A 27,961-nucleotide genomic window follows, 5' to 3' on the forward strand; every position below is an offset into this window, starting at 1 on the left:
GTAAGCCTTTAGGACTACCATCTTTACTTCCCTTAACTCTACTTCTCCAACTAACCATAAGTCTGAAATAGCTTTTACTTTGTCTTCACTTTGTTAACTAGCCCCAACTCTAAACCTCAGCAATACTACTAAAGTTTATTTTGAATTCTGTTTACATTATATTGCATTAATACTACCTATACCCAACCATAAAAGCAATATATTTAATTTTTATTTTAGAAAATTCCGACCCTCTCTATTTCTGAGCTGTTTAATTACAATACAAAATATTAGCCCCACTGTAATCCGAATGAAGCACTAAACATATGAGTATGTTTACATTAAATTACCTTAAATCATATTAGATTAATTCTGCTAACCCTAGATTTAACTGAACTACATAAAACCGGATTCTAATCCCAATGATAACCGAAACACATTTTTTAAAATATATTACTCATTTGTTTTAAATTTAATGTCCAGCAATTTAATCATAACGAAAATTGATTTTAATTTAAATCAAATATGAGTACGCTATTTGCAGTAGAATTACTTTAACCATGAATCAGAGTACACAACACAAATTAATTTCTTATAACGGTTCAAGATTTTAAACCCTAATACTAAAAGTCAATTTCCGGATACTTAAGTCAAAGCAAAGGTGTAACTCAGTACATGGAGGAAAAGTAAAAAGAGGCTGTCATTGCAGGCGTCAGGCAAATACGGGTGGAGGGGGGCAGATGCACAGAGCAGACATCCATAAAACATACTCATACTCTCATCTGAGCCAAATCCATGTTAGTAAAAAGAACGACAAAAGAACGTGTTGTAGCCTAGCCAAGACAAAGCCAACACATACAAAACACAAACATAATACCACATCATGATGCCATATCTCTGAATAATTTAACATGTCTTTCAGCAGCTGTACATGCTAGAGGTAACCAAAGCGGGCCACATCTACTGCGCTAAGGTCCCATAACAAGTCAAAAAATATAAGGGGGTCTGGCCACTTCAGGGATCAAAATTCTCCCCTGGTGAGTCCAATCACAAGCAAACCTTTCAGGCACAGTTGGCAGAGCTGTTACTAACTGGAGTTCCCTACCCTCGATAGTCAAAGATCCTCTAGGCAGTACACACCATCGGCCTATTTCTCTGAAAATTTACGGTTTCTCCATTCCTTCAGTCTTCTATCAGTTAGAATGACACATTGCCTTCATTTGTTTGTTCTCACAGACCAAATGTCCATCTTTCTAGTAGCATTGCATTTGAAGATCTGAAAAAGTTAAACAATCAACTTGCAGAACCTCTTCTTGACCACCCTTTCTAGGATGCCAAAAATGTTTTAGTTACATTCTGTCTAAAAGTTTTCGTGAGAATCCCACCTGTCTGCTGAGCAGCCAACTTGCACCAACCAGAGGCAAGAAATAAAAATCGAGCCGAAAAATACTGTTAGCGCTAAAACAAGAAGCTAGGGTCTAGAACTGCCAAGAAGGTAAAAATGTCATGCCCATCATGTTAAATCTTTCATTGCACAGGGAATTTCATTTTTTGATTTTACACTATTTCAAAACGTCATGTCAAACCTTCTTATGTCTCATTCAACTGTCTCTGGACACTCATTACTACAATCAAACACAAAATAAAAATCTGCTCTGACTAGCACAATCTGCACAGCTTTGTTTGATATTTTAATAAATCGCACAGGGAGTCTAGTCCGTACACAACCAAATGAACCGTGCCTCAAAACAGTGTTTTAGTAGAAATGAACACTAACGCTCTGTGTGGGGGGATTTAAACAGTGTTCATTCCGTACAATTTTCATCCCAGCATCTACATGTCTAAACATCAATGCCCGCTACAGCTCGGATGAAGACAGACAACAATGACCCCATATCAGACATTTAGCAGTGCTTCATGCATCATCAGCAGTCAGAATCCAGGGCCCCAGAGCCACTCATGCTTGCCTCCTGCAGCCATGCCCTCAGATTCAAACTCAAATTTCGCCCACCCCCCTCCCCTCTCATTTACGGCCCCAGGCCACACACCCAGGCCCCCTTAGCAGACTCCGAGTTCCCTCATGGCCAGGTGAAGCATGAGACTTCCAAGGGCACGAGGATCCAGCCTGCACACCGCAGGTGAACCTGTGAACTCCATCCCACTATCTATGTTCTCATTTATGGCCATTTCCACCTTTGCATTTATTCAGATCCCTTCTACTTTTATTAAGCATTGCAGAGAGTCACTATTCCGTTGACTTCTATAATGAATGGATCTTTCCTACAAATTTGGGATGTTTTATCACTAGCAGGGTATCGCCCCTTACTGGTTAAAAAGAGTAACCAGAATCAATATTTCACAGCAGGAAATTGACAGATTTGGTTCATCTTATGTTCAGCTGCCCCAAGTAATGGTTATTAGGCTAGGCTATTTCACAAAATCAGAACTAGTGTTTAGAGGAATACGACTCAATTCATGACTAAGGTAAGCTGTAGTAAGTACTGGTACTGGTTCTAATGAACCTGCTGCAGCCCCAGGTTTGTACTATCTTGTTAAACAGTCTAACCCCAATACACGGAATTCTTAGACTGTCCACTGGATAAATCATAACCACAAGCTGGCATCTGTACCAAGAGCAAAAGGCCAAGTAATTGGTTGATGCTGCACTCTGTACCATCTCATTATGCAATGGCCTGCACAGAGTAGTTCTAGCTGATCACACCAATAGGTACATATTAAGTTTACACTCTACAGTACTACAAGAGCTGGACTGGAATCAGAACGCTCACTGAATCCCGGTTGAGATGGCTCCAAGTTAAGAAAAGCCAGGTTTTTATCAGTTTCCGGAAGGACTGGTGGAAAAGTCTTTTGTGCATTCATCAGGCAGACTGTCCATTAGATAAAGGACATCTAGAAATTAATGACTTAGCAGAACCTGCAGTTAAAGTATCATGATGTAATCTAATTCAGCTTGTATGCAAATAATATGCATCTTCATGTGATAAAGGAAAGTGGCATCCTGTATGGGCAGTGTGTATTTCAAAAAGTGATGGACTGAATGCTGTAAAATGTCAAACGTACACCCCCAGTACAGAGATCTGAACCTAAATCCATCGTTTTTTGCTACCCATGTCCCCGGATGCCTGTTTGAGGTTCAGGGAGGACCTGGACTGACAGTTCGGGCTGGACTGTTCCCATGGGGAGCAGGGTCAAGACGGATTTGCATATAGCTGTGTCCAAACTGAGGTAGCAGGGTGAGCAAAAGAACAATGGACTGAACCCAGATCTGTGACTGGGGGTGAGTGTTTGAAAAGTTTCAGCACTCCATCCATCATCTTTCTGTGTTGCAATGGGCAGTGTGTATTGCCGTATTCATGGTCAATGTCAGATGCAAGAATTTTAGGTAGTTCACAATTTATTGAAATTTCACATTTTGTCATGCAGACTGCCATCGCAGGTGGACATTTCATTCACTTGTCTGAATTGCTAACTTCGGTCTATAAATGAGATTTGAAAGCACATGTTTGAAAGTTCGAAATATAGATTGCCATTTTCTTGTGCCACATCAAATAAACTTCACAAGGTGTTCCTCTGTTCAGAGACACTGCATTTGAAGGCACGGTTAGCCAAGATGTAAAGTGTCTTCGGAGGGTGATTTTTTCTTATTTAATGTTGTGTCCACTTATCTTTCTGGTTTCTTAACACGAAGTGAGCCAAGACTGAGAGGTCCCATTTCATCGTAATGACTTAACATCAGATGTCAATGGTTAAAAGCCAATAAACAGACAATCTACACTCTACATCTATTGATTCGCGCCACATGCATATTCAGTGCTGGAAGGCAAATACTGCATGCACTTGTCATACCATACATAATACCATATTTTTTTTTTTTTAGTTTAGGCAGTATAAAAAATGCACTGCGCACATCTGTAAAGGTTGGCAAGTAAAGAAGGGAAACCAGAAACAGGAAATCAACATGAAAGCCAAAAAATATTTAAGTCGTCAACAAGCCAGGAAAAAAATACTGGGGCCAAAAGAGGGCCACCACAATATGAATGTTGAAGACCGTAAAAAAGTCCAAACAAACACGTTACTTACCTCTGTTAACGCTGTAGGAAGCTGGCTCTGGATGTACTATATCAAAGTGAGATATAATGTGCACCGAGTCCAGGGGTTCCCCGGAGCCTTAACAGAGGCTAAAGTAGATAATACTAATGCTCTCTTTTGTGGTAGTGTGGTCGAGCAGTTGGGCTTATCAGAGGGTAGTGCACACACACAGACAACAGAAGAAGCACACACTCAATGGCTTAACTCCAGAGCAATGGTTTTTATCTAGCAAAAATATATTTTCTTAATTTATTTTTAAGAACCACAAGATTCAAGTTGCAGGTAAGTACTTCAACACATTTGTGTTTCATACAGGTATCAACAGTACTTTGTTATAAATTGGCAAGTAATACAGTTTTTGAATTATTGGCTATAATCTGTTTTAAAAATGGACACTGCAATTTTCCTGGGGGAAGAAATGTTAAGTTTTACAGGTAAGTACAACACTTACAGTTTCAGTCTTAGGGTTTTAGGAAGTCCACCGGTTGGGGTTCAAGTTAACCCCGAACACCCACCAGCAACATGGGGCCGGCCAGGTGCAGAGGTCAAAGATGAGCAATTTTAACGTGGGCTCCTATCGAGACAGGTGGGTACTCGAAATCCGGTCTGCCTGCAGGTAAGTAACCCCTACTCGGAGGGCAGATTAGGGGGGATTAGAAGAGCACTGAAGGGGCCACAAGTAGAAATCAAACACACACCCTCAGCGGCACAGAGGCGGCTGGGTGCAGGGTGCAAACAGGACGTTGGGTTTTCAATGCTGGTCTATGAGGAGACCCCAGGGGTCACTAAGAGGCTGCAGGCGAGGTCCATGGGGGTGTCTTGGACACCCCCCGGTCAGACACGGAGGAGGGCCGCCTGCTGGACGTGACTGCACCGGGTGTTGGTTTCTCCAAGGCCTGGGGCCTGCAGGTGCAGTGTGTCTTTAGGCATCGGATATCTTCGTCCGGAGCTTTGCAGTCAGGGGGTCTTCGGGATTCCCTCTGCAGGCGTCGTCGTGGAGGGGTGGAAAGGTCAACCCAGGATGGGCACTTGCTCAGCACCGCCTGAGGATTCCCTCTAGCTGGTTGGGCCACCTAGACATGGGATGTGAGTGTCAGGTGCAGAGTGGTTATGACTCATGCATTTGGAGTGAGGTGGGAGTCCTTGGTTATTGGTTTTTCTTAGACAGGGCCGCTCTCCTCTGGAGTTCTTGGTCCTTTTGGGTGCAGGGTAGTCCTCTGGAGCTTGGCAGAGGTCGCTGGACCCGCTGGACGCTTCACTGTTCTTTTGTAGGTTCTTTGAAGCAGGAGACAGGCTAGTAGGGCTGGGGCCAAAGCAGTTGTCGTCTTCCTTCTTCTGCGCTGGGGGTTTTAGCTAATCAGTCCTTCTTGTAGGTCACCTGGAATCTGGTGGCTGGGTTCAGGGATGCTCTTAAATCCTAGATTTAAGGGTGTTTCAGGGGTCAGAGAGCAGTAGCCAATGGCTACTGTCTCTGAGGGTGGCTACACCCTCCTTGTGCCCACTCCCTTTGGGGGGGCCAGGGGGGGTACAATCCTAATCCTATTGTTCCCTGTCCTCCAAACCAAGATGGAGGATTCTGCAGGGAGGGGGGCTCACCTCAGCCCTGGACATCTTAGGGGTGGTCCTGGCTGGAGTGGTCACTCCTCCCTGTTTTTGATAATTGTCCTGCCGGACATGCTGCAAAAGTGGGGCTTTGTCCCGGGGGGTCATCTCCAGTAGCTGGAGTGCCCTGGGGCACTGTAATCCGAGGCTTGAGCCTTGGAGGCTCACCGCCAGGTGTTACAGTTCCGGCAGGGGGGAGGTGAGAAGCACCTCCACACAGGAGAGGCTTTGTTTCTGACCAGAGAGTGCACAAAGGCACTCATCCCGTGTGGTCAGAAACTTGTCTGAAAGTTGCAGGCTGGCACAGACCGGGCAGTCCTACACTAGCAGTGTGTGCATTTTTCAATTAACCCCACACTGGCATCATTGTGGGTTTATTGTGCTGATAAGTTTGGTACCAAACTCCCCAGTATTCAGTAAAGCCATTATGAAGCTGTGGAGTTCGTAATTGCAAACTCCCAGACCATATACTCAATATGGCCACACTGCACTTACAATGTCTAAGAATTGACTTAGACACTGTAGGGGCATATTGCTCATGCAGCTATGCCCTCACCTGCGGTATAGTGCACCTTGCCCTAGGGCTGTAAGGCCTGCTGGAGAGGTGACTTACCTATGCCAGAGGCAGTGATTTGTGGGCATGGCACCCTGAGAGGGATGCCATGTAGACTTTGTATTTTTTCTCCTCGCCAGCACACACAAGCTGCAAGGCAGTGTGTATGTGCTTGATGAGGGGTCCCCTAGGGTGGCATAATACATGTCCTTAGAGCCCTTCCCTGGCCACAGGGCCCTTGGTACCATGGGTACCTTTTGCAAGGGACTTAACTTTTGCCAGGGTTGTGCCAATTGTGAAAACAAAGGTACAGTTTTAGGGAAAGAACACTGGGGCTTGGGCCTGGTAAGCAGGGTCCCAGCCCACTTTCATTCACAGTTGGTATCAACACAAGGCAAAAAGTGTGTGTATTTGGGAGGGGGGGGGGGAAACCATGCCAACAGTGGCACTTAATGCCTTATCTGGTAGAGTCCTAGACTAGCCGCAGAATACTTGCCTTAGAATTCTCCCCAGGTGCCACATAAGATCCAGAAAAAACTTTTCAGCAGTACCTCTGCATGCCGTAGAGGGCGCCATGTGACTCTGCATTGACATATTCCACTGGATATGACGTTGCCGGAGTCCATATTATACCTCCTCAGACACGCTGCGTGACAACGAGAGAGAGATCTAAATTTGAATTACAACTACAAAATCGGTAAGATAATACCAAGAAAGGGATACTGAGGTGAAATTAAAATAGTTTGCAGAACGGGGAGGATGGTTGGGTCAGTAAGGAATCTGACTCTACTAGATAAGCTGTTACCGAAGGTAAGGACATCTGATAGAGACCACCTGCCGCAAATTCCTTAACTTAGAATTAGATAACAAAGCAATATCAGCCCAGGAGGTGGGTCTGTGAACATATCCTATTCAAGTCTCACATATAAGCGACTGGTCTAACTGAAGGCGGAGTAGACCAGTCACGACAGAGACAAGATGAGAAAGAACATTCATCTCACCAGAAGAGCAGTGGAAAGACCCACAGAACATGTCAGAAGGCATGGGACGCCATGGGAAGCATTTCACATGGCAATGAAAAATGAATCTGTTGGTAAACAAGAAGCAATAGGAAATTAAACATGTATAGCTCGAAGGTAGGAGCTGTACAACTGAAGAGCTGAGGACTAAGGTGCAAGACCATTGCAACAGTTACTCAGATAACTGGGATGGAACAAATAACAAAGGGGATCCACAGACGACACGAAAAAAGGATGAGCGATGCATGCATGCTGCCTCAACCTTGGATGCGCAGGCAAAACCAGCAACAAGCAGACAACTCCACGCTGGTAGGGATAGCAACTCGAAAGATAGAGCGCACACCTCCAGGAATACAAATGGAGAACCTGTAGAGAGGTGTAACAGAACTGTAACACACAATGAAAGGGTTGACAGGGGACACAAAAGGCATGCCATATGCACGATATGTGATGGAGAAATTAGGACATTGGAATAGATATATGCCGAAACACCCACATGTAAACATATAGATGTAATGACATGGATGTGTTCGTGTAATGTATCTATCGATATGTATAGAACCTAGTTAGACACACATGTAAATATAACTATAAAGACGTAGACCTATTATATATATATATATATATATATATATATATATATATACACATATATACACACACACACACACACACACACACACAAAAAGAAAATATAGAAAGAAAAGGGTTGAGCAAACAGCAACACAGTAGCAAAATAAAAGAGGGGAGAGAGAATATCGCACCTTTCAAGGAAGAAAAAAAGCCGTCAAAGCAGGAAAAACAATGCTAGCAGACTAAAAACATGAAAGAGGCTGACAGAACAACCTGCTGATAGAAAACAACAGAAACCTTGCGGTATATGAAACAAGGTTAACATCAAGACGAAAATCGCCACAGGAGAAGACACCAACCATAGAAAGGCCAAGATAAAGGCAATGATACGTCCTGCAGACAGAAAAAAAAATGCTAAAGAAAGGACACAAGGAAAAAAGGGGAGAGTCCCGGAAGGACAAAACCTGCATAAAAGAAAGTGGTCCAAATGTGGACCGAATAATAAAATAACCTGAAATGTAAGGTATAGTTGACGTCGACTACCAGAATGGGATTCGAACACTGCACCTGCAGGAGTCTTCAAGGACAAATGCAAATGTCTTTACTAGTGGGCCACAGCGCGAAGGAACAAAACAATATTTGGTTAGAAAGAATTAAATGTCCGAGAGAAGGGGAAGACATGACTACCTTCATGAATTGTCACAGAAAGTATTCAGCAAGGGCTAGGATTCGAATTCCAAGGTGACCAAGGTCTCAAATAAGAGGAAAGAATCCCAAGGAGGGAGAAACCCTAAAGGGATAGCGACTGAACCCATATGCAGAGGACTGAAGCCCTGAACCTACACAGAGCAGGACAGGGGGGGAAAAAGTACGCACGCTGACATTGTGGAAAAACGGAAGCAGCAAAGAAGAAAAAAAAAAACGCACAACTGCCCTCCCCCCCAAATCCAGGATCAGGCAGAAAGGTCAGAAAAAGGACTACAACTACCCTGAAGAAGATAAGGATGGCTGTGGCACATGGCCAGCCAAAAAGCATGTGTGTCAGTGCACCAAGAGGATACCAGTGCACTACAAGGGCGACAGAATTTGCCCCACAAATGTACGAAAACAAGTAGGTCGTACATAATAAAGACAGAAAGAGGGACACTTCAAATCGAAGATGTACCAAAAAAAAAAAACAGGGGTTCTAGAACATGGATTTGAATGCAAAAACAGTGCTTCCCACTGCACCAGTGGAAAAGGACATTCCTAAAAACATAGGTTGTTCCCCTGAAAAATGGGGGGGGAGGGGAAATCGAATGCACCGGTGGAGTCCTTACTAATGGAAGGAACTATAAAGTAACTACTACTCCCAAAAGAAGCATCTAACAAGTTCCCAGAAGGGAACAGTTAAACATAGAAGTATGGCTAAAAGCCTACACCTATCGCTCCAAAGAGCAGGGAACTGCAAATGACTCACACAAAGAAGAACCCCGTAGAGAGTACAATCTTTTAAGGGACAAGCCCATTAGCAGAGACAACAGAAAACCCCCCTTTAAGAGTTACCAGACCCAAACAGGGTCACAAAGAATTAATGGAACCTGTCCACAACAGTGGAAAAAGAATAACAACACCTGCAAACGCAGGAACACCAACTTGTGTTTTAGGCAGTGTGAACATAAGAATAAAAAGCGCCTGCAGCGGGTAGGAACACCACACGAGGTGTTGTACTGGTTTAAGGAAAAAATGCACACTACCCCTATGGGCGTACAGAAAATCAACAGGGCAATAAAAACTGCCCTGAACCATGGTAAGAAACCAATACAGAGTGAGACCCTGTACCACCAGGAGGCGTTAAAACTGTGTACTACCTTGAGCACCTCTAAATCGGAGTAAAGCAGAGTCCGCAAGCGCACCAAAAAGTGAGGTGCCATCAAAAGGCATGTCAAGTAAAGTTGCCTGCACAGCCTCAGGGACGGACGCAACCAAGCCCACCGACATAGACCCATTGAAGAGGCCATAACCCTTCCAACAGAATCTGTGGTATATATACCACATCTGATATTAAACTTGGCAGCTCGCTGACCATCCCATACTAAGGGAACCAAATATTCCGAGCCTCCTCAAGGAGAGAAGGCAAAATACGCTCCACTGAGTTTCACAAGACGTGGGAGAAGCGAGCAAAGACACAAGTGTTGACAAAATGTAGGGGAGAGCTAGATGAAGCGAAAATACGCCTACCAGAAGCGTCAAGCTGCCTGGTCTCTCACTCTGGAGGGACGCAAGTAAGACTGTGCAGTTAAAGCAGCTTTCACCACTAAGCTTTGAGTAGTCGGAAGCCGACAGAGGCAAGATGGATCCTCGGGGGCTGGTCTGTGTCTATGTGAAATACAGCATTCCACAGGAAGGCCAGATTCTTGCTGGGCTCAAACCCCCAAGAGGATATTGTAAAGAATCTCACAATAAGGAAGAACAGGCTCTACAGAAGACTGTTCAGGATGTAGGACATCAAGTAAAGGGTCCGTAGACAATTGTAGAATCGTAAATCCAACCCATCCGAAACACGTTTTGACATATCTACAAGAGCAGAACTTGCCTCTGAAGCCAACCCAGGGGGGCGACAGTAGTTTGGAGGCTGGGGAGGAACCAGGTCACTAGCACTATTCAATTCAAATAACCGATACGATTGTGTATTTGAAATAGTGTCGAAAAGTGGAGGTTGATAATCCAAACCATGCCCCTCTGACTGGGAAACTAGAGGATGGGCTCCAGAAGGCATAGGGCAAGAATCAGAGATGGCCGACTCCACTGCTCCCGGTGTCAGGATCGACAGCAACCAACGCTGTGGGGGTGAGACCTCGATGTCGGAAGGTTCGTCGACTGACTTGGGTGAGACTACCATCGAAGTCAACTGTACTACCACCACCAAGTCGGCAAAGAAAAACTCAACACCAACAATGGAGTCAGCAGGGAAGTGTCAGACGCAGGAGGTGGAAGCCGTAGAAGGCTGTGCACTGGCGCCAAAACAACTCCGGAGGTGGAGTCAGGTGGCCCAATGGGCACAGAGGGCGAACGCGCCAGTGAAGATCCCCTCAGGACACCCTCCACCTCATTGGGATCCGAAGGCACTCCAGGGGAAGTAGTAAACCCAAATTTGTGTGCAGGGATCTGTAATAGTCCATCATCTGGACCAGAGTCATCCCGGTGCCAGGAAAAACAGGAAGGTGCGGGTTGGACTCCGGCACGGACTCTTCTTCAGAAGAATGAGAAGAGCCGCGTGGAGGAGCTGAAGTCGGAGGATGGCACGACTTCAACAGTGGACGCCGCTTACCTTGAGATGTTGATGGAGCCACATGCGAACAGCTCCTGGAGCATTCACACAGATGGACCTTGGATGCAGAAGGATTCCACCGAGAGTCCTGGGAAGACTGCGAGAGCCGTGCCGCAAGGAGATTCATCTGCCGGTCCCTCAACACTTTCGGCTTCAGATGTTGACAGGCATCGCAATCCTCAGAGCCAAGGTGGGTGGCCCTGTGACTGACAAGGACCCACAATGTTTAAAGCCAGAAGGCATACACACTGTTCCAACCAACAGAACAGAAAACGGTAAAAAAGGAGGCTCATTAAATGACCAGAGGCTTCTCCAGATCCGCTTTGCAGAGCGGAAAAGAAGAGACTGGCGTCAGCGCGTTGGAGAAGGGATTATATGGACTCCGTCGATGTCATATCCGTTGGACAACATCGATACAGAGTCGCATGGCACCTTCTACCGTAGTGCATAGGAACTGCTGAAAAGTTTTTTCCAGATCTAGTCTGGCGCCTGGGGAGAATTTTAAGGTAAGGAATCTGCAGGAAGTTGTCTCTATCAGTTACAACAGCTCAGAAAAACCTAGTGAAAAACAGCATGAAAGACTTCATGTGAAAGAGAGGTAGAGGGATACAAACAAATCAAGACCGCAAGCTCAAGAGAAGGGCAGAGAATGCTACCGTCCCTTCCAGCTCTGTAACCAAACTAATGAATTTGCTGCCAGTTGCACTTGGAGAAGTACCTTTTGAAAAAGTCTCTGACAAACCAAGATTGAAACATCATGCAGTGGTATGGCACTTCTTGATTAAACTGTCTAAGGCTGAAGATACCTGTGAATATATTGTGGAACATTAACCAGCTGCCTGAACCCACAAGTATTAATACAAATCAAAAGCTAAAAAGTGGAAGGGGAATTGTCTGAAGTGATTTAGAAAGTCTTTAAGGCTGAAGAATTAGTCATACAAAACTGTACAGCCTTCTCATGTGGGAAATCAACACTAATGGTTTTCACTTGCTTCTCAATGAGCCTGCATTGTAACACTTGGGTCAGGATGCAGCTCAGCAGCGGCAGGTCTTATTCGGATAGGATTAAAACTGAGAACGGTGTATGACTGGGTGCATCCTGACCCTCTGCTTAATTTGTTTACATGTGAACTCCTCACATTGTTTTTGATAAAACTAAATCTTACCTCAATATCCCACCTTTATGGTCTGTAAAATGATATGCTGTATATCCCATATAGGGCTTCAATATATATTAAAAATCATGCAATGGTCCTGTGAAAGACATTTTATGTCACCCTCAATCTTGGTAAAACTAAAAATGTGACATTTGGCACAGATTATTTAAAAAAAATGGCAGCCACTTTAGAGGGGTCAAAAATGATTGTGTGCTACAATACAATTATTTGGGAGTGACAACCAACAATACATTGCTGTGGAAGGCAAAATTGAAGTGAAGGTGTCAGAGTGAGGGGTGTCAAGGGAGTTTATCTTTCTCATGAGGTGGTATCTCCCACCTCCATTCTTACATTCTTCCACACAAAGGTCAATGCCATTTTATGTTATAGTGCCCTAGAACATAAAGGGACTTTCAACAACAGGTTGAAAACCACCAAGGCAATGTTTTAAAGATATATTTTAATTCCTTTAATTTTACGTCGCAGGCAGTCATTTGAATTTAGATGGGGCGGATGGCAGAGGTTGTCCTACCAGAAAGATCTACTATAATAAGCTCACCTCAATTAGGCAATGTCAATTACCAGATTTAATTACTTTAAAACCTATTTTCTGTGATAAAATGTCTTCCTACGGAACATGCATGTTAGATATATAGATAATGTGAACGAGAAATTTGAGATGGGGATGGCTTGGCAGTATTCCACTTCTAAAAACTATAATTGTATAACAAACTGCCCTTGAGAATAAAGAAATTTACATTTTATTAAGGGTTTCCATAGTGCATCCAGAATTAAACTAGGGCATGTACAGTATTTTAGTTATTTGACATCTGCTAAGCAGCAGCGCATGACTGTCTTTTCAAAACTGCGTATCGTGTAGAATATTTCTGTATAAGTTTCCATTAGACCCTTGACAACTGTACAAAAGCTGGGCTGGTTTTAAGAGTTAGTGGCCCTGGAGGCTTCCTGGTGATCAATCTTTTAAACATTTTTATGGGTATGCTCAGCATTTAAAGAAATTTAGAGCAATACTGAAACACATTAGTCTCTACTGATGAACTTGTTCTCAAATGCATACATGTTTAGAAAGTGTATTTAATGATAGATGCTGTCTGGGAAGCACAAGGATAATGGCATTTATTTTTTTATTTTATTTTTTAAACTTTTTATCTGTATTTTTGTACCCGTCCCATTAGATTACATGTTAAAGTTTATTTTGTGTTAGTAGAATATTTATCTTACAGAATATTTGTGTGATGCTAATGCACACAAAATTTACACATTAACTTGACTCTGAAACTTAGAGAAATGGATGAGTGTAAGTGCTCTTATAAAGGAGCAGTGAAGACTCCAAAGTGTTTCTGGTGGGGGGTCAGCAGGAAAATTGTGTGCCTCCTATGCTAAAAGGCCCAAAGGTGATAAGTCAATGCCCTTTCCCTCACTAGTAAAGGGTGCTAATGGCCTGGGTGCAGTCTGAATTACCAAGTCTCTCTTACCTGAATAGTAAGAAACTTCTGCAAATTCTAGAATGAACTGTGTCCATGCCAAGTGTGTTATTGTAAATTCCAAAATATGCAACGTCAACAAAAAAGGAGAATGGCTAGAACCAGTGGAGGAAGTTATGATAGCAATCTTCATGTCATACTCTTCAAGCCCACGCTTGATAGTGATCAGATGGCATAACCAAAGAACCCCGAGATATCCTGATGGGAAACAGATGCCTTGGAGTGCGATCTGGCTGAGCAGATAAGAATATGAACAGTTAAAACAGATAATCAAGTCCCACAATACTTGCATATATGTACCTAACTTACTGACGCCTTTTCAGGTTGAGCAGAGGTACCAGGTGCACTAAGCTCAGATGAATTGCCTTAGAAGAAGTTATTGATTCTTGTTTCTGTGGGAATAGCGGCAATCATGACTGTCAACAATGAGGAATTGTAAGAAATTGGATTATTAGTTGTGGTGGGTGGAAGCAACACTGTGGCATCAACCACAATCCTTGTCAAAGTGAACCGCAAATGTCATTAAACTAACCAGTGCTTACCCTTCTTGTATCTTGGCACAAAAGCAGTCAGGCTTAACTTAGAGGGAATGTGTGAAGTATTTATGAAGCACACAAACAGTAATACAGTGAAAACATAACACAAGAAAAATCCCAAACCAATAAAACAAAATAGGAGTACATGTTAATAAAGTAATGCCAGAATGACAAAATTCCATTCAGTAGTATCGGAGATATTAAGTTTTAAAGCTTTAGTAAAATAGCGCCTAAAAGCACAAATCGCCACTCTCACTGGTCACACTATACTGCGTGGAAAGTCACAACGTTCAGGCCGACCATGATGGTACACATGTCAGATACAGGGAACAAGTTAGTCCCTCTGATAAGTTACCATCAGAGGAGGCTGTGAGGAACACAGTGTCACTGATAGTCATTGCAGTAACCCAAAGAGCGAGTTGGGTGTTGCGGCCTGTTTCTGTGGCATTGATGTCATTATAGGCTGTCATTGTTGTACCATGAAGTGCGGCTCTCACATTGACAGTCATCATTCGTGGTTGCTATAATATGAAGAGCACGCCTTAAAGAAGCTTTGTATTGCTAGTCGTCACAGGTGGCAGAGACATGGCACAAATCGGGCCCATTCGTGGTCATGAGGAGCCCAAACTTCAGGATTTTAACCTTTTTATTTTTTTTAGGAGTTCACGGTCATGCCAGCCAATGAACCAGGACCTGGGGAGGCAGCTCTTGCGGAATAGGGACTAATGCCAGCAGGGCTCAGGCACATTCAGTTGGAGGCCCATCTGCAGCAGGTAGGCTGGAAAATTGCAATTAAAGGGAGACCTCTGAAGATTGTGGTGCCCCTGGAGCTCACACAGGAGGTCAGCCAACTGATGCTTGAAGTCCCTGTAGAGTGGGACAGAAGCAAACAGATCCAGTATTTCTTCTCAGACAGCAAGGAAGTCTTTCCAGAAATTGGGTAGCCCTTCTTCTGTAAACAGGTCCATAAGTATTCAAAACAGTGGCTCTGTAAATCCAATATTTATACTTGGTGCCAGCCTTTGTCTGTGTGTGGTGGTGGTTTTCTGGGGTTAGTGGGGAGGGTTAAAGTTGTCCTTGTCCAACCCAAACATCTGGTTGTGGAAAATTCTTCCTCTTCCTCTGGAAAGGCTCCAAATTGTCTGGGGGTATCAAAAGACAGGGTAGGCCTGGTGTCAGGTTCCTTTGTGTGTGCAGGAGGCAAAACCCAGTGAACTGTAAGTGGGGCTGCATAGGGCTACTACCGCAGCCATCCTGACAAGATAGCCCATTGCGTTCACACCTAGACCCCTTTTGTGTTACTGTCTGGAAACAATACAAAAATCTCAACAGCAGGACAATTCACAGTCATGAGACCCAGTACACCAAAACAAGGCACAATAGGTTGGGACAAAAAAAAAATGAAAACTTCCTATAAGTGGCATTTTCTGAATTGTGATCTGAAATCCGACTTTACGATTAAAGAGGATTTTAAATTACAATTCATTTGAGCTCCCAATCCAAACTTATCACTTGTTAAATGCAATATTGCAACTCACTGTTGGAGCTGGAGCACCGCGTAGAAGATTCCGAAGGGTGATCCTGTCAAAATAAACTTTGGATTGTTGTCTTCCCCGAGGGGGCAGAGGAAAATGAACCGGTATCTTTCTTCGAACAGTGGCTGACCTAGTTAGTAGCCCCAGTCGCCCTTTCCCCACACTATCAAATGGAGCGTGTTCATAGAGTAACAGCATGAAGAATACCGATGGGGTCACTTACTAGACCGGTGGTGCTCCGTCGCCTAAATTTCAGAGACAAAGAGTCTATCCTGAGAGAAGTCCGTAACTCCAGCCCCATTCGCTATGAAAATGTGAACATACTCCTCTTCCCTGATTACACTTTGCAAGTGCAATGGCAGGGGGCATCCTTCATGGGAGTCAAAAGACGTCTGTGACAACTGGGACTCTCATATTCCCTACTGCACCCAGCAAAACTAAAAGTTATTTTTAATCAGACACTGCTTCTTTATAGAATCCACTGATGCCTGTGACTAGGTGCACCAGCACCGGTATGAATCAACCACCCAGACAACTCCGGTGCAGAACACTGGGACAGGGAAACAGAGATGGCAGCGACAGCAAAGGAACAGAGAAGACTCCATGCCACGAGCGGAGGGGGCTTCTTCCCTGGCTCAGGCAAAAGACCAACAACAGCGCATTCTCTCCCTCTCCTGCCCCCCCAACAAGGCCCATAAAGCCATACACTGCCTCAGTCATGCTTCGAGATCAAACCCCCTTCCATCCCAAGGGGGCTACATGCCTACTCACTGACACTGGCCTACCTTATAGTAATTACCATTTACAAAGCAAAATGGGTCAGCTGAGCCATCGGAACTACCAACCCTCCACCTGCTTCGTTTACGACTTGAATACACGCTTCTGAGATTGTCTACATCCCCCCTCCCATACCCTGGACCATTAACCCTTGTTGGTGAAAGGCTCAACACATAGATTTCCCATATTATGGGTATTATTGCTCGTTGTTTGAGTGATCGCCATCCCAATGCACACCCTGGAAGGGGAGTTGGGATCGAGTTAATGTTTCTTTTGTTTACAGGTCATACACTGCATAGGCTACTGGTACCGGGTGCACATACCCCTCTCCATTTCACTCACAAGTCATGACTAAAATACAAGTACTTACCTGGAATTTGAGGGGAATGGGGACAGCGCTAAAACACTTAATACAACAATACATACACCAACACAAAACACAGATAGTCCTTCTTCAGGAAACCCAAGTAGTGAGGGGGCAAAGATGTAAAACTACAAAAACAATGGTGTGGACAATGCTGCTGCACTACATACTCTGGGTTTGCGCGTGGGGCTCTAATATGGGTGTACTAGAGAGTCCCTTTCAAATCCATTGCCATGGAGGCAGATCCTGAGGGCAGATATATATTTGTGGACTGTCCACATGACAGTCAACAGCTCCTACGGGGCAGCATATATGCTCCTAACATGATCCAACAAAGCTTTTTTGCCCGTATCTCGGTGATCCTCACAAAGTGGGAGAATATACCATGGATCATAGGTGGGGACTTTAACAGTGTACTCGACCCTGTCCTGGACCGCTCACACCCACCGTAGTAGCAACTGCAGCGAACCTCACACAATGGCTCACCCACTGGTCACTCCTGGACTGCTGGTGTGTCCTATATCTGGACACTAAAGATTATTCATACTATTCCCTGCCCCCTAATTTACATGTAAGACTGGACCAGATATTGTGCCATCTACCCATGCATGCGTTGGTAGAAGTCATGGAATATTTAGGCCGGACCTTCTCCGACCATAATCCCCTGCCGGTCACCAGTTCCCACCTGGTGCCTAAAACCGGCCCTTCTAGAAGACAGTGAATTTTGCGACTTAGTTTGAGATACACTGACACAGTATATAGCAGATAACTGGGGCACAGCAACGTCCAGACCTGCAGAATGGGAGGCATTAAAAGTGGCCCTTAGAGGCCAAAGCATCAACGCAGTGGTGGGGGTAAGGGACGACCTGGAGCGGACTCCCGCGATGTCCTGGCACTGCCATGCCCAGCTGATAACTCTGCTGCGATGCTAAGATATCAGGGTCTATCAAGCCAAAATGCATGCAGAGGACGACAAGTCTGGTTGCCTACTTGCATGGCTCCTCCAAAGTACACACCCCACCACACCAATCACTGTGATCAACCAAACTCCGACCCACCCGGTCACTATCCAGGTAGATAAACATGCCACATTTACCTCCTATTACAAGACACTCTGTGATCCACCCCACAAAGATCGGTTTGCTGTTATACAGACCTTTTAGGAAGGTGTGATGTTACCAACACCTGATCAAATGGCCGGTAAAAAGCTGCAATTGTCCCTTCACTAAGCAGGAGCTAACAGCATCCATCAGCATGATGTCCACGGGTAGAACTTCAGGCTTAGATGGCCTACCAGTAGAGTTTGATAAAGCCTACAACAACATACTAGTGCCTAAACTGGGTGTGCCAAGCAGCCCTCGCAGAGGGGAGAATGCCACCCACATTGTGTGAGTCCCTTATAGCTTCCCTGCTAAAACCCAATAAAGACCCGCTGGAGGTGATTCTGTATTACCCATTATCAATGCTAGTTACAGACTATGAAATACGTAGAAAAACACTAGCTGGTCGTCTCGCAGAGACCATGTCACACCTGGTACACACTGACCAAAACAGTTCTACCCCCTGCCACGCCACTACCCTAAACAGCCGTAGACTGCATCGCATATTGGAACTAGCCCCACCACACTGGCCGTACGCTGCCTGCTTGCTGATAGATCTGGAACGCGCATTTGATACGTGTATTGGAATTAGATGTTCACAGTGGTCTCACGCCTCAGTCGACCGAAACGTTTATTAAGTCTCAGCCGCTTACTCTACAATGCCCTAGCGGCCCACATAAGGACAGGCCAAATCATCTCTACACCAATAGAGATAAGTAGAGGGACACAGCAAGAATGTCTCTTGTCACTGTTCCTGTTTGCATTGGCAATGGACCCCCTGGCCCACTGTTTGCAACAGGAAGGTGAAACCTGGGGTATTCCACCTCCCTTTATGCTGCTGAGGTCCTTTTTTTATATCTGTGGCATCCATCAGGGGGTAGGCAACATAGAAATAATACTGACAGAATTTCGCCAGGCCACTGGATTAGAAGTGAACTGGGCAAAGGCATGTTTGTTCCACATTCATCCGGCCTGCTCACCGCAACATACTAAAATGGGAATTGTGAACATTTCGCTAGGGAGTAACTAGATGGCAATCTCACCTGATCTATCACCACCTTATGGCCACAATTGACATCCTGGAGTACCCTGCCACAGTACAAGGCCGGGTAGCATTATCCAAAATGGTTATGCTCCATCGCCTCCTCTATTACTTCCACAACTTGCCATTACATATACAGAGTTCCACGTTTCACACACTGCATAGTATGTTGGCACCTTCATCTGCAATAAAGGGCGCTACCATGTTGCCTTGCGTAATCTCCAACTCCCAGTGGACAGAGGTGAACAAGGGGCTCCTATTCTAAGCACTATTATCTGGTGGCACAGCTTCAGTGGCCTTCTCAGTGACTGGCAGGCCGACACCTGCATGCCGCTCAGTACACGAATTGCTGTTGCCTACAGGGAAACTCCCACTGCAATCCAGCCAGCTATTGATCATTGCATACAATAGTTACAACAGAAGCCTCATGCTCACCCAGACACAAACACCGTACTCCTCTGAGATCAGTATTAGTGCGATACATTCCCTTTGGGAACTTCTTGGGAGAGAGGGATTGGAACTCTGGTAAACAGAGCGAGTGGACATCCTGGGTGCACTATTTCATGACTCTACCCTCATTCCATTCGACCAGCTCAGCGCCACTCACAACTTACCGAAAGGGCAGTCTCTAGCTCACCAAACCCTACTAGCAGAGCTAAAGAGAAACTGGCAGATTGCTGACACAGAATCTGACACACACACCCAAGACCATGCCCTCCGCGTGATGGGGAATGGAAGGCGCCTAGTCACACAACTCACGCGTGCATGAGCCAAAACCCCACACGACATCCTACAACACCTCAGACAATGCTGGGAACGAGATATTGGCAATGACTTCACACAAAAAGAATGAGACCACATACGTATGTATCCACTCCTGCAAGGCTTGCTTCCGATACATAAAATGTAACATCCTGCACAGGGCGTATCTTACACCTGCACTCTTACACAGAATATATGGCAGCCCATCCCAATGTCGGAGATGCAACGCTCACAATGCCAATATGGAGCATATGCTCTGGACATGTCCAGAAGCGCAGATGCTATGGAAATCGGTAACAGACACACTAACAACAATTAAGAGTAGGGAAAATCTCTGTACAATGGAAATAGGCCTTTTAGAATTGTTCTAACGTAAGACGTTGAACAGTGTCAACGATAGATTCATCGACTTAGCCCTACTTATGATCAGAAGAGCTATTGCTATGTGGTGGAAAGGCATGCAACCATAACAATTTGCGTTGCATCAACACTGAAACGGGATAAGGCAGAATCACATGCCCTTAGGAAAGAAGAGGTTAGAGGGCTTTGCAAGATCCTCAAGCCCCTCTTTCCCCCAGACGTACACACCTCTTCTCCCGCCCTCCTTGATCACAAGACCCTGGAGAATGCCCCTCCTGGCTGGAACGAGGGACCGTGGTTTCCTACCCACCCCCAATAAAACCATCTGCCAACCCGCCCCTGTCAACGAGTGCCGAATAGCCAATGGATATTATATAGAGATCCTTACTTTCTAAATGCATGTTATGACCTGTTAGTTTTATATGTTCATAACAAGGCTATATGATTGTGCAATGTTGAACCAATGCCTCCTACTACAATACGTACTCTAGTATAATGCAATCCAACCATATAGGATTGTGTGCACGGATAATGATAATCATATATGTCCGGATGTTATCCAACCTTTGCATTATTTGCCTTACTATAAAAAATAAAATAAAAAAATGGTTAAAATAAATGAATGTATAACACATGATGCTATGCATCGGACATCAGTGTACACTATTTAAACCATTTATGAAAAAAATGTCAAAAAAGGATAGAAAAAGTTTTGAATGGCTTTTTGAGATCTACATATATTATGTGTTTTCTTTTACCTTAGTGCACATGAAAATCATGCCTGTACACTGGGGTGCTCCACTACGATATGGAATGCCAGAACTGTGCATAAACCAGAGACAAACTATAGATTGTACACACTAGTTTTGAGATAAAATGAAAGACTAGATATTTTGGTCTCCAGTATTTCACCAGATCAAATGGCCAAAGTGATTAACCTAAGAATAAATTAAAAACAAGCCTCTAATAAATACCTTACATGATTATTAGATGTGGAATAAGTGGTTTGGAGAAAGAGTACTGCACGACCACAGGACAGCCAAACTGATTCTTGATGTACAAAGACTGGTAGATGGCTAACAAGAAGTCTTTGTATGCCAGAAGGGGAGGTCTACGGAAATTCAACAAGGTATGGGACCCATGGAATGGACATTTTGGACCAGCTTAGTGTCAAGTTTAACCTCTTTTCATAGGTTCAATATTACCTGTATGCACAGGCCTGCTGTGACAATGGTCATGATCTATGTACAATACTGCTTGATGTCTTTGATTAGTCAGGAATTTATGCCATCAGCAAGCAACCAATGTCATTATGACTACTTGCTTGATGTTAAATATTGGGGAAAAAATGCTCGTTTTAACAATTATCAGATGATGCTAATGGGCTCTGAATTGCTGGTATAGCGTCAGAATGCTCCCCAAAGGAGAGTGACAACAGCTATCTTGAGAACACCTTTAGCATGGCTATACGACACTCTAGGTCCCCTTGATGGGACACCGCTCCAAAACCTGAGGCCAGTTTCCCACAAAAAATATAAGGTGACATGGGAGTGTGTTGAAGGCAAACAATTAGGTTTAAAAGTAGTGATGAATCAACCACCTGAGTCAAGAATGCCATTCCAAACCTTATTTGGCACCTTCTTAGATAAGTAGTTTGAGAACAGTAATGACATAACACTCCCCACCAACCAAAACCAACCAAAAAAAATAACATAAAAGAAAAGGAAACTGTTATTTCATAGGTCTGCTGAGTTTCATCAACTACGAAAGGGAAATAAGAACACCAACAAAAATCGTTGCTTGACTGGTATTTTTCTCTAGCCTTCTTTCACAGGGAAAATTAATAGCATCATGATGCTCAACTTGCTTTTGTCTAAACTGATCTCAGCAATGTAGGACGTTTTATTACCTTCTGACCACATATGCACATGACACTGTTTTATAAGTGGAAGATGGTCCTGTCCTAATTGATAGGCAACATTACATTCACACACATTTAACGCATCACCAAGTGCTTTAGTAATAATCATGACTGTCTGAGTTTCTTTCAAAGTTCCACACTGAGATCCAGATCATTGAAGACCACCATCTATCCTCCTCTCGCTTGCTTTCATATGACCATCCAAAAAATGGGTATTCTCCAGCATCAAAAGATACACGGCCATCATACAATTGTAGTGAATCCTAGTTCGTTTTAATGGGATAGCAGGAGTTAGCTTAGCCTCTGGCTTGTAGACTCGTGCCCCCGTCACCTAGTGACTTTTAACCTACTTAGCTTGCTCTGTCTTAGCCCATTTAATTATTTATTTATTCTAAGATGGCTGCCTTGTTTATAGTTAGGCCACTTGTTATGATTTACATTATCAGTGTCACCGTGCCAAGGCGTCAAGATCAAGCACCAAAGACAAACAAACAGTAGGTATTCACACTTAGGGATTTTCCCTCTCTATACTTTCGAGGGATTGTTGATATTAATTGCCGTCCCAAGCATGCCTGTTATCTATTGTTTAGGAATACACCTACTTCAGGGGACCTTGTAGATCTATATAAATACATCACACTTTAGACAGATAATCAGAGGGATTCCGACCAGAGGGCATCTTGCAGTTATGTTAAATAAAAAACTATTATAACTTTACTGCATCTGTGTCATTGCCTGTGTTTGTATGAGACATAATATATCTGTTTAACCACGACACTCCCTGAGATGTCTTATTTTCGAGTCCATGCGTAAACGGCTGCCATAAATCACCTTTTACTATTGCATTTCTGGTGAGGTGCTGCTAGTGAGCCGGTAAGGTTGGGATAACAGTTGCGACTTGTTGTAGGAAAGACGCAGTCGCCTACAAACAAAAGTACTGTCATCCTTAAACCAGCAGTCTTGCCCAGAGCAAGAGTCGAAACTACGACACAATCATCTAACCAATCGGTAAACCCCAGTATTACAAAGAAGGTCACTTGAATTCAACCCTTCCCTTGACACAAAAAATATGTAATATCTGATAAACATATGTAATTGACTTGTGCAGTACCTAATGCTATGCTTATCTTTGCTTACACTGAATTAAGAATCCTACTATATGAATCAAAAGAACCCACTGCCTCAAAAAGCTCCACTGGAGCACCAATCAAAGTTTTAATTCTGATTAGATTTCTTTCTTTTCCACACAGTTGTTAATGGCACCAACTGAGGACACCTACAAGATAAACAGAATACAGACACCCCTCACAAACACACAACTATATGGAGAGCACCTTCTTCTCTTCTATCTCTGCAGTGGCAAATATTGGTGCAGAAGATTTCACCATGCAGGGGGCAATGGCTTGGAATTCTGTACAATGTAATCCAACACATTAAACAAATTAGCAAAGCTAAGAACAAAGATACACCAGGTTTTAGGAATTAAGGACCTTATTAGAACCTTGATGGAGGGGTTTCAGCCATTACAAATGTGGCGGCTATCCAGTCTGTCGTATTATGATTCCATTATGTTCAATGGAGATCATAACATGGCGGACGGAATAGCTGCCAAATTTGTGATGGAGGAAACCCCTCTGGCAAGGTCGTAATAAGGGCCTTAGACTCCCAATTCGATCTCTAACATTTGTTCTTTTTCTTTCTACAGTCCTGCAACCAATTACTTTCTGAGACTGTCTAGGATGACAAACTATTCAAGGTATGTATTACATATCCTGGATGTTGTGAACAACAACAAGGTGATGGATGGAACGCTTGTATTAATCTCAGCCACTGGCAATCGCTCGGGCTACATTCCTGTCCGCCGTTTTTTTTTTTTTTTTACCCACCATTCCACTCTAGACAAATGACAGCCTTATGCAAATTAGCATTGGCTCCGCTCCTCATGGGAACAGGTGGGTTAATGCTGGACTGCTCCTACTGGAGCAGGATCAAGACTAATTTGCATATGCAGGGGTCCACACTGAGGTGGCATGGTGTACAAAATAACAATACACTGGGATATGGCCCTGAGTAATCACCAGTGACAGAGTAATTCACGCATTCCATGTATCACTTCGCTGTGTACTTTAGTGTGACTTCCTAGGTGAGACAGGTATGCCCTGATGTGCACACTGTGCCACTGGATCCAAGCTGTACAGACATGCGAGCCATAATAAGGGCAAAACAGCTCTTGGATTGCTTGTGTTCCTGTTGAAGGAGGATCTGCCAGTTCAGGATAGACTATTCCAATTGGAGCACAGTCAAAACTGATTTCCATGGAGGGCAAAATAATAATGGGCTGGGATGCAGCCTGAGTAATAACCACTAGCTGATTAATCAATTTCACCCATCACTTTTTTGTATGTTTCAGGGGAAAAAATAATGCAAGATTAAATTGTAGAGAGCTGTCTCGCTAAAAGTTACCTATTTGCTTAGAGACACGGAACTTAAGGTGATTAAAGTGGTAAAAGGAACAACAGAAAAACTAAAAATATGTAAAAGGTGAAACTGAAAAGGTTTCTTGCAGAAAAAAATAAACACTTTTTCACTCTACATGGTTATTCTCAAGATTTAAACCACAAAACAAAATCCAATAATGAGCACTTGTGTTTTACACTTATTTAAGCATATGCATCTGAAAATGTTCCTGTTGATGACATGACCAATAACAACTTCAAAAATTCAACTATGGAGAGCTTATATTTCTTACCAGTCCGTAGTTGAATAGAAAAATTATTTGTCACCTGGCACTGGCTGAAGAGATATGGGTGCTTCTTTCCAGCAGTGAGTTCGGGAGTAAGCCACTGCAGAGCAGATGATTTGGGTGACGTGTCATATGAAATTTCCACAATGGCATCTTGTCCCCTGTATAAACAACATTACTACAATTAAAAACACCGTATTTAAATTAAATAATTAAATTGCAGCTATTCAAATGGTGATTTGGTCTCTACACCTGCTGTGATGCACAGGTCACAAGTAAATTTACTACCATTACTTTGGAGTAAAGGCAGCATCTAGCTATAACAGTTCTTAGATTGGCATAAGTGTGGTACGACACGCTGCACAAAGTTCTCTAACAATTAGTATGTACATACCCAGTTTTCTTCAGTGTTGTCATGTTATGAGACTATCTAGGAAGAGGACCTAACAAAATTTCAAGAAATAAAGCACTATGTGTTACATCGCAAACGTAACTGGTCAATGTTAGCAAAAACGCAAATATTGGTCCCTATAATGACACACAAACTATAAAGCTCTGTAACACAGATGCTTGCCATTTTTGGCAAGACAATGCAAATAACTTCAATCAGAGCAAAAAACAAACTTTTCACTTTTAAAAATGAACAGGTACACTCCAATATTAAGACAGCATACTTAAAAGCTTCAACTTGTAATTAAATATGCTTTCCATTATGTCTCCATTGAATCACATCAGAGCTCTGTTAGAGTATGGCGCACCACCCAATGGAGCTGCGACACACCTTTAACTAGGTGTGCTGAGCGCAAATAAGGACCGTGCCTGGTGACAGTGCATTTCTGATAGACTGTTTAACTGAAGCAGTTGGTCTGTTGTTTCACAGTGCAGGCAATATCCAGCCTGCACTTGCAGGAGGGACAGAGATTCTCCTGCAGACCTCCACCCTCAGGTGGGATAGCTAGGTTGTCTGTAAGAACCCCTTGCCCCAACTGCAGGGGTCCTCCATGAGGGTGAGAGTAGAAGGGGGCACACTGACTGTGGGCCACATCTTTGTAGCCTACAGTCCGTGTGCCTCTTGAGGGTCTCTTTGCTTTTGCGTCTGCATCCATACCATGGGGAAGAGGCAAATTGTTTCCCTCGTTAGCATAGGACCATGCCACCATGCTAATGAGTGTTCATAAAGATCCACAAGGCACTATTATATCCTGATATTTTTGCTGATTTAAAATAGCCTTTTTATTGTGCTTAGCTTATGGCTTGAAAGGATACTGAGCATGTACCAGGGGCTCACTCCTTAAGAGAACTGCATGTGAAACAGATCCTTGGTTCTATCCCCCCCACTGATCTGTTTACAACACAGAAGCCAGTTTCAAAATCCTTTCACATGCATATTTTCCCTGACATCCTCAGGTACTGAGGGGGAAAATGCTTGTATTATCACTTCCTCACTTCGAGCTGCTTCATTTATAAAATTAGGAGGCAATTCAGCATCTGCAAGAATGAGGTCATGGGCATCAGATAAATGAGGCCAGAATGTATTGGCTATCTTTGTGCAAAAATATCCCCGTCAATTTGTATTGCTGCGTCATGAACTCTACATGGAGGGTTTACATGTCCATGCGGTCTTTAAACTTGCATAAATCCTTTAGTTGGAGTTTCCACCAGGTGCTCCTTAGGAGTCAGGTGAGCTAATGTCTTTTCTGCTTCGCTGTCCAGAATTGCTAACACCCAAGTCCCGTTCTGCAAATGTGTCCGTAGTTTGCAGGGCATGCTTTTTTTTGCTACACCTTCCACATTCTTTTTCTAAAATTGAGTCTTTAAGTCTGAACTTTTCTCTTCCTACTTCATACTAAGGTCTGTTTCACATACTTATTCACTTTTCTGCTTGATATATTAGTCTTTTCTGAGATACTTTGGCCGTCCACTTCTTCAGTGTCCCCAGAGTCCTGAAAAGAATGGGAAGAATACAAAGACCGATCCGACTTTTTGATTTTTTCACAGTCTTTCAAATGATATCTGCTCATACTGGATTCCTGCATTGAGGGGGGACAAGTCCATGATTTCTGTTTTGCTTTCTGCCTTACTTCTACAAGTGTTAAGTTTACTGTGTCAGCGTGTGGGGTATACCAAGCCAACATGGACCAAGAAACCCCCTTCATTACTTCAGGGACCCGTTCTAATGACTTGCACCACATGGAATAATCGGCCACCAAACCATGGTTGGTCTTTTTGATATCCTAACTGTCACTATAGGGTTCATAATTAAATAGCAACGCTGCAGGTCTATATTTATGAAAGTTCCTGGTATTGGGCTAAATGAAATCAATCTCCACCCGCGAGTAAAATATTTCAAAAAGGTAAGCAGCATGTGCATTTGCAGAAACTGTTACAGCAACCCCCGTGTTAGGATTCCCCCCTAGCATGAAGAAGTTGTGTGACTGGTTCCCTGAAAATGTACCCCTAACAGAACAGGAATTTGCACCATGAACATTTAATGTACATGAGATTCAAACACCACAAATCAAAATAGCGAATAACGTTTTAAAGGCAAGTGCATGACAGATCTACAGCAAATAGGAAGTCTCTATATAAATTGAAGGAAGTTCCCAATATTACAATGGACACCTCTGATAACTGTAATATTTGATTTCTACAAAGTGCCAACCAAAATTTCTCAAGGATCTGAAAAAATCTATGTGCCACGTTGGAAACCAAATAATACATTTTCTAAATTCTCTAGAACACAGACCACAATTCTCGATTACGCCGTCACTAAGGATTTGGTCAATGTGCCAACCCAAAACAGAAAACCAGCTGGACTCCCCACAACTCGCTCAGCAATGTCTGAGTAAGATGTTTCCGGTAACAATCAATCATGAGAGATCAGAGATAGTAAGTAGAAGGCTAAATCAACTTTCATTAAGGAAGAGTACACCCAAGAATACTAGGAAACCATGGGAACATTTTAAAGATTTATTTTTTAAAATTAAAATACTGTCCTAGTGCACATGATGTG

General features: G+C 43.5%; 1 protein-coding gene across 1 annotated transcript in view; it reads right to left on the reverse strand.

Annotated features, from left to right (window-relative positions):
* Positions 1–27,961, reverse strand: part of LTA4H (leukotriene A4 hydrolase) — a 326,790-nt gene that overhangs the window by 209,334 nt on the left and 89,495 nt on the right. The window contains exon 3 of the mRNA XM_069229606.1: positions 24,989–25,109. Coding sequence (XP_069085707.1) covers positions 24,989–25,109 — 121 coding nt within the window. The remainder of the gene's footprint in view (positions 1–24,988; positions 25,110–27,961) is intronic.

This window comes from Pleurodeles waltl, chromosome 4_1, assembly GCF_031143425.1.
Source record: "Pleurodeles waltl isolate 20211129_DDA chromosome 4_1, aPleWal1.hap1.20221129, whole genome shotgun sequence".
Lineage (NCBI taxonomy): Eukaryota > Metazoa > Chordata > Amphibia > Caudata > Salamandridae > Pleurodeles > Pleurodeles waltl.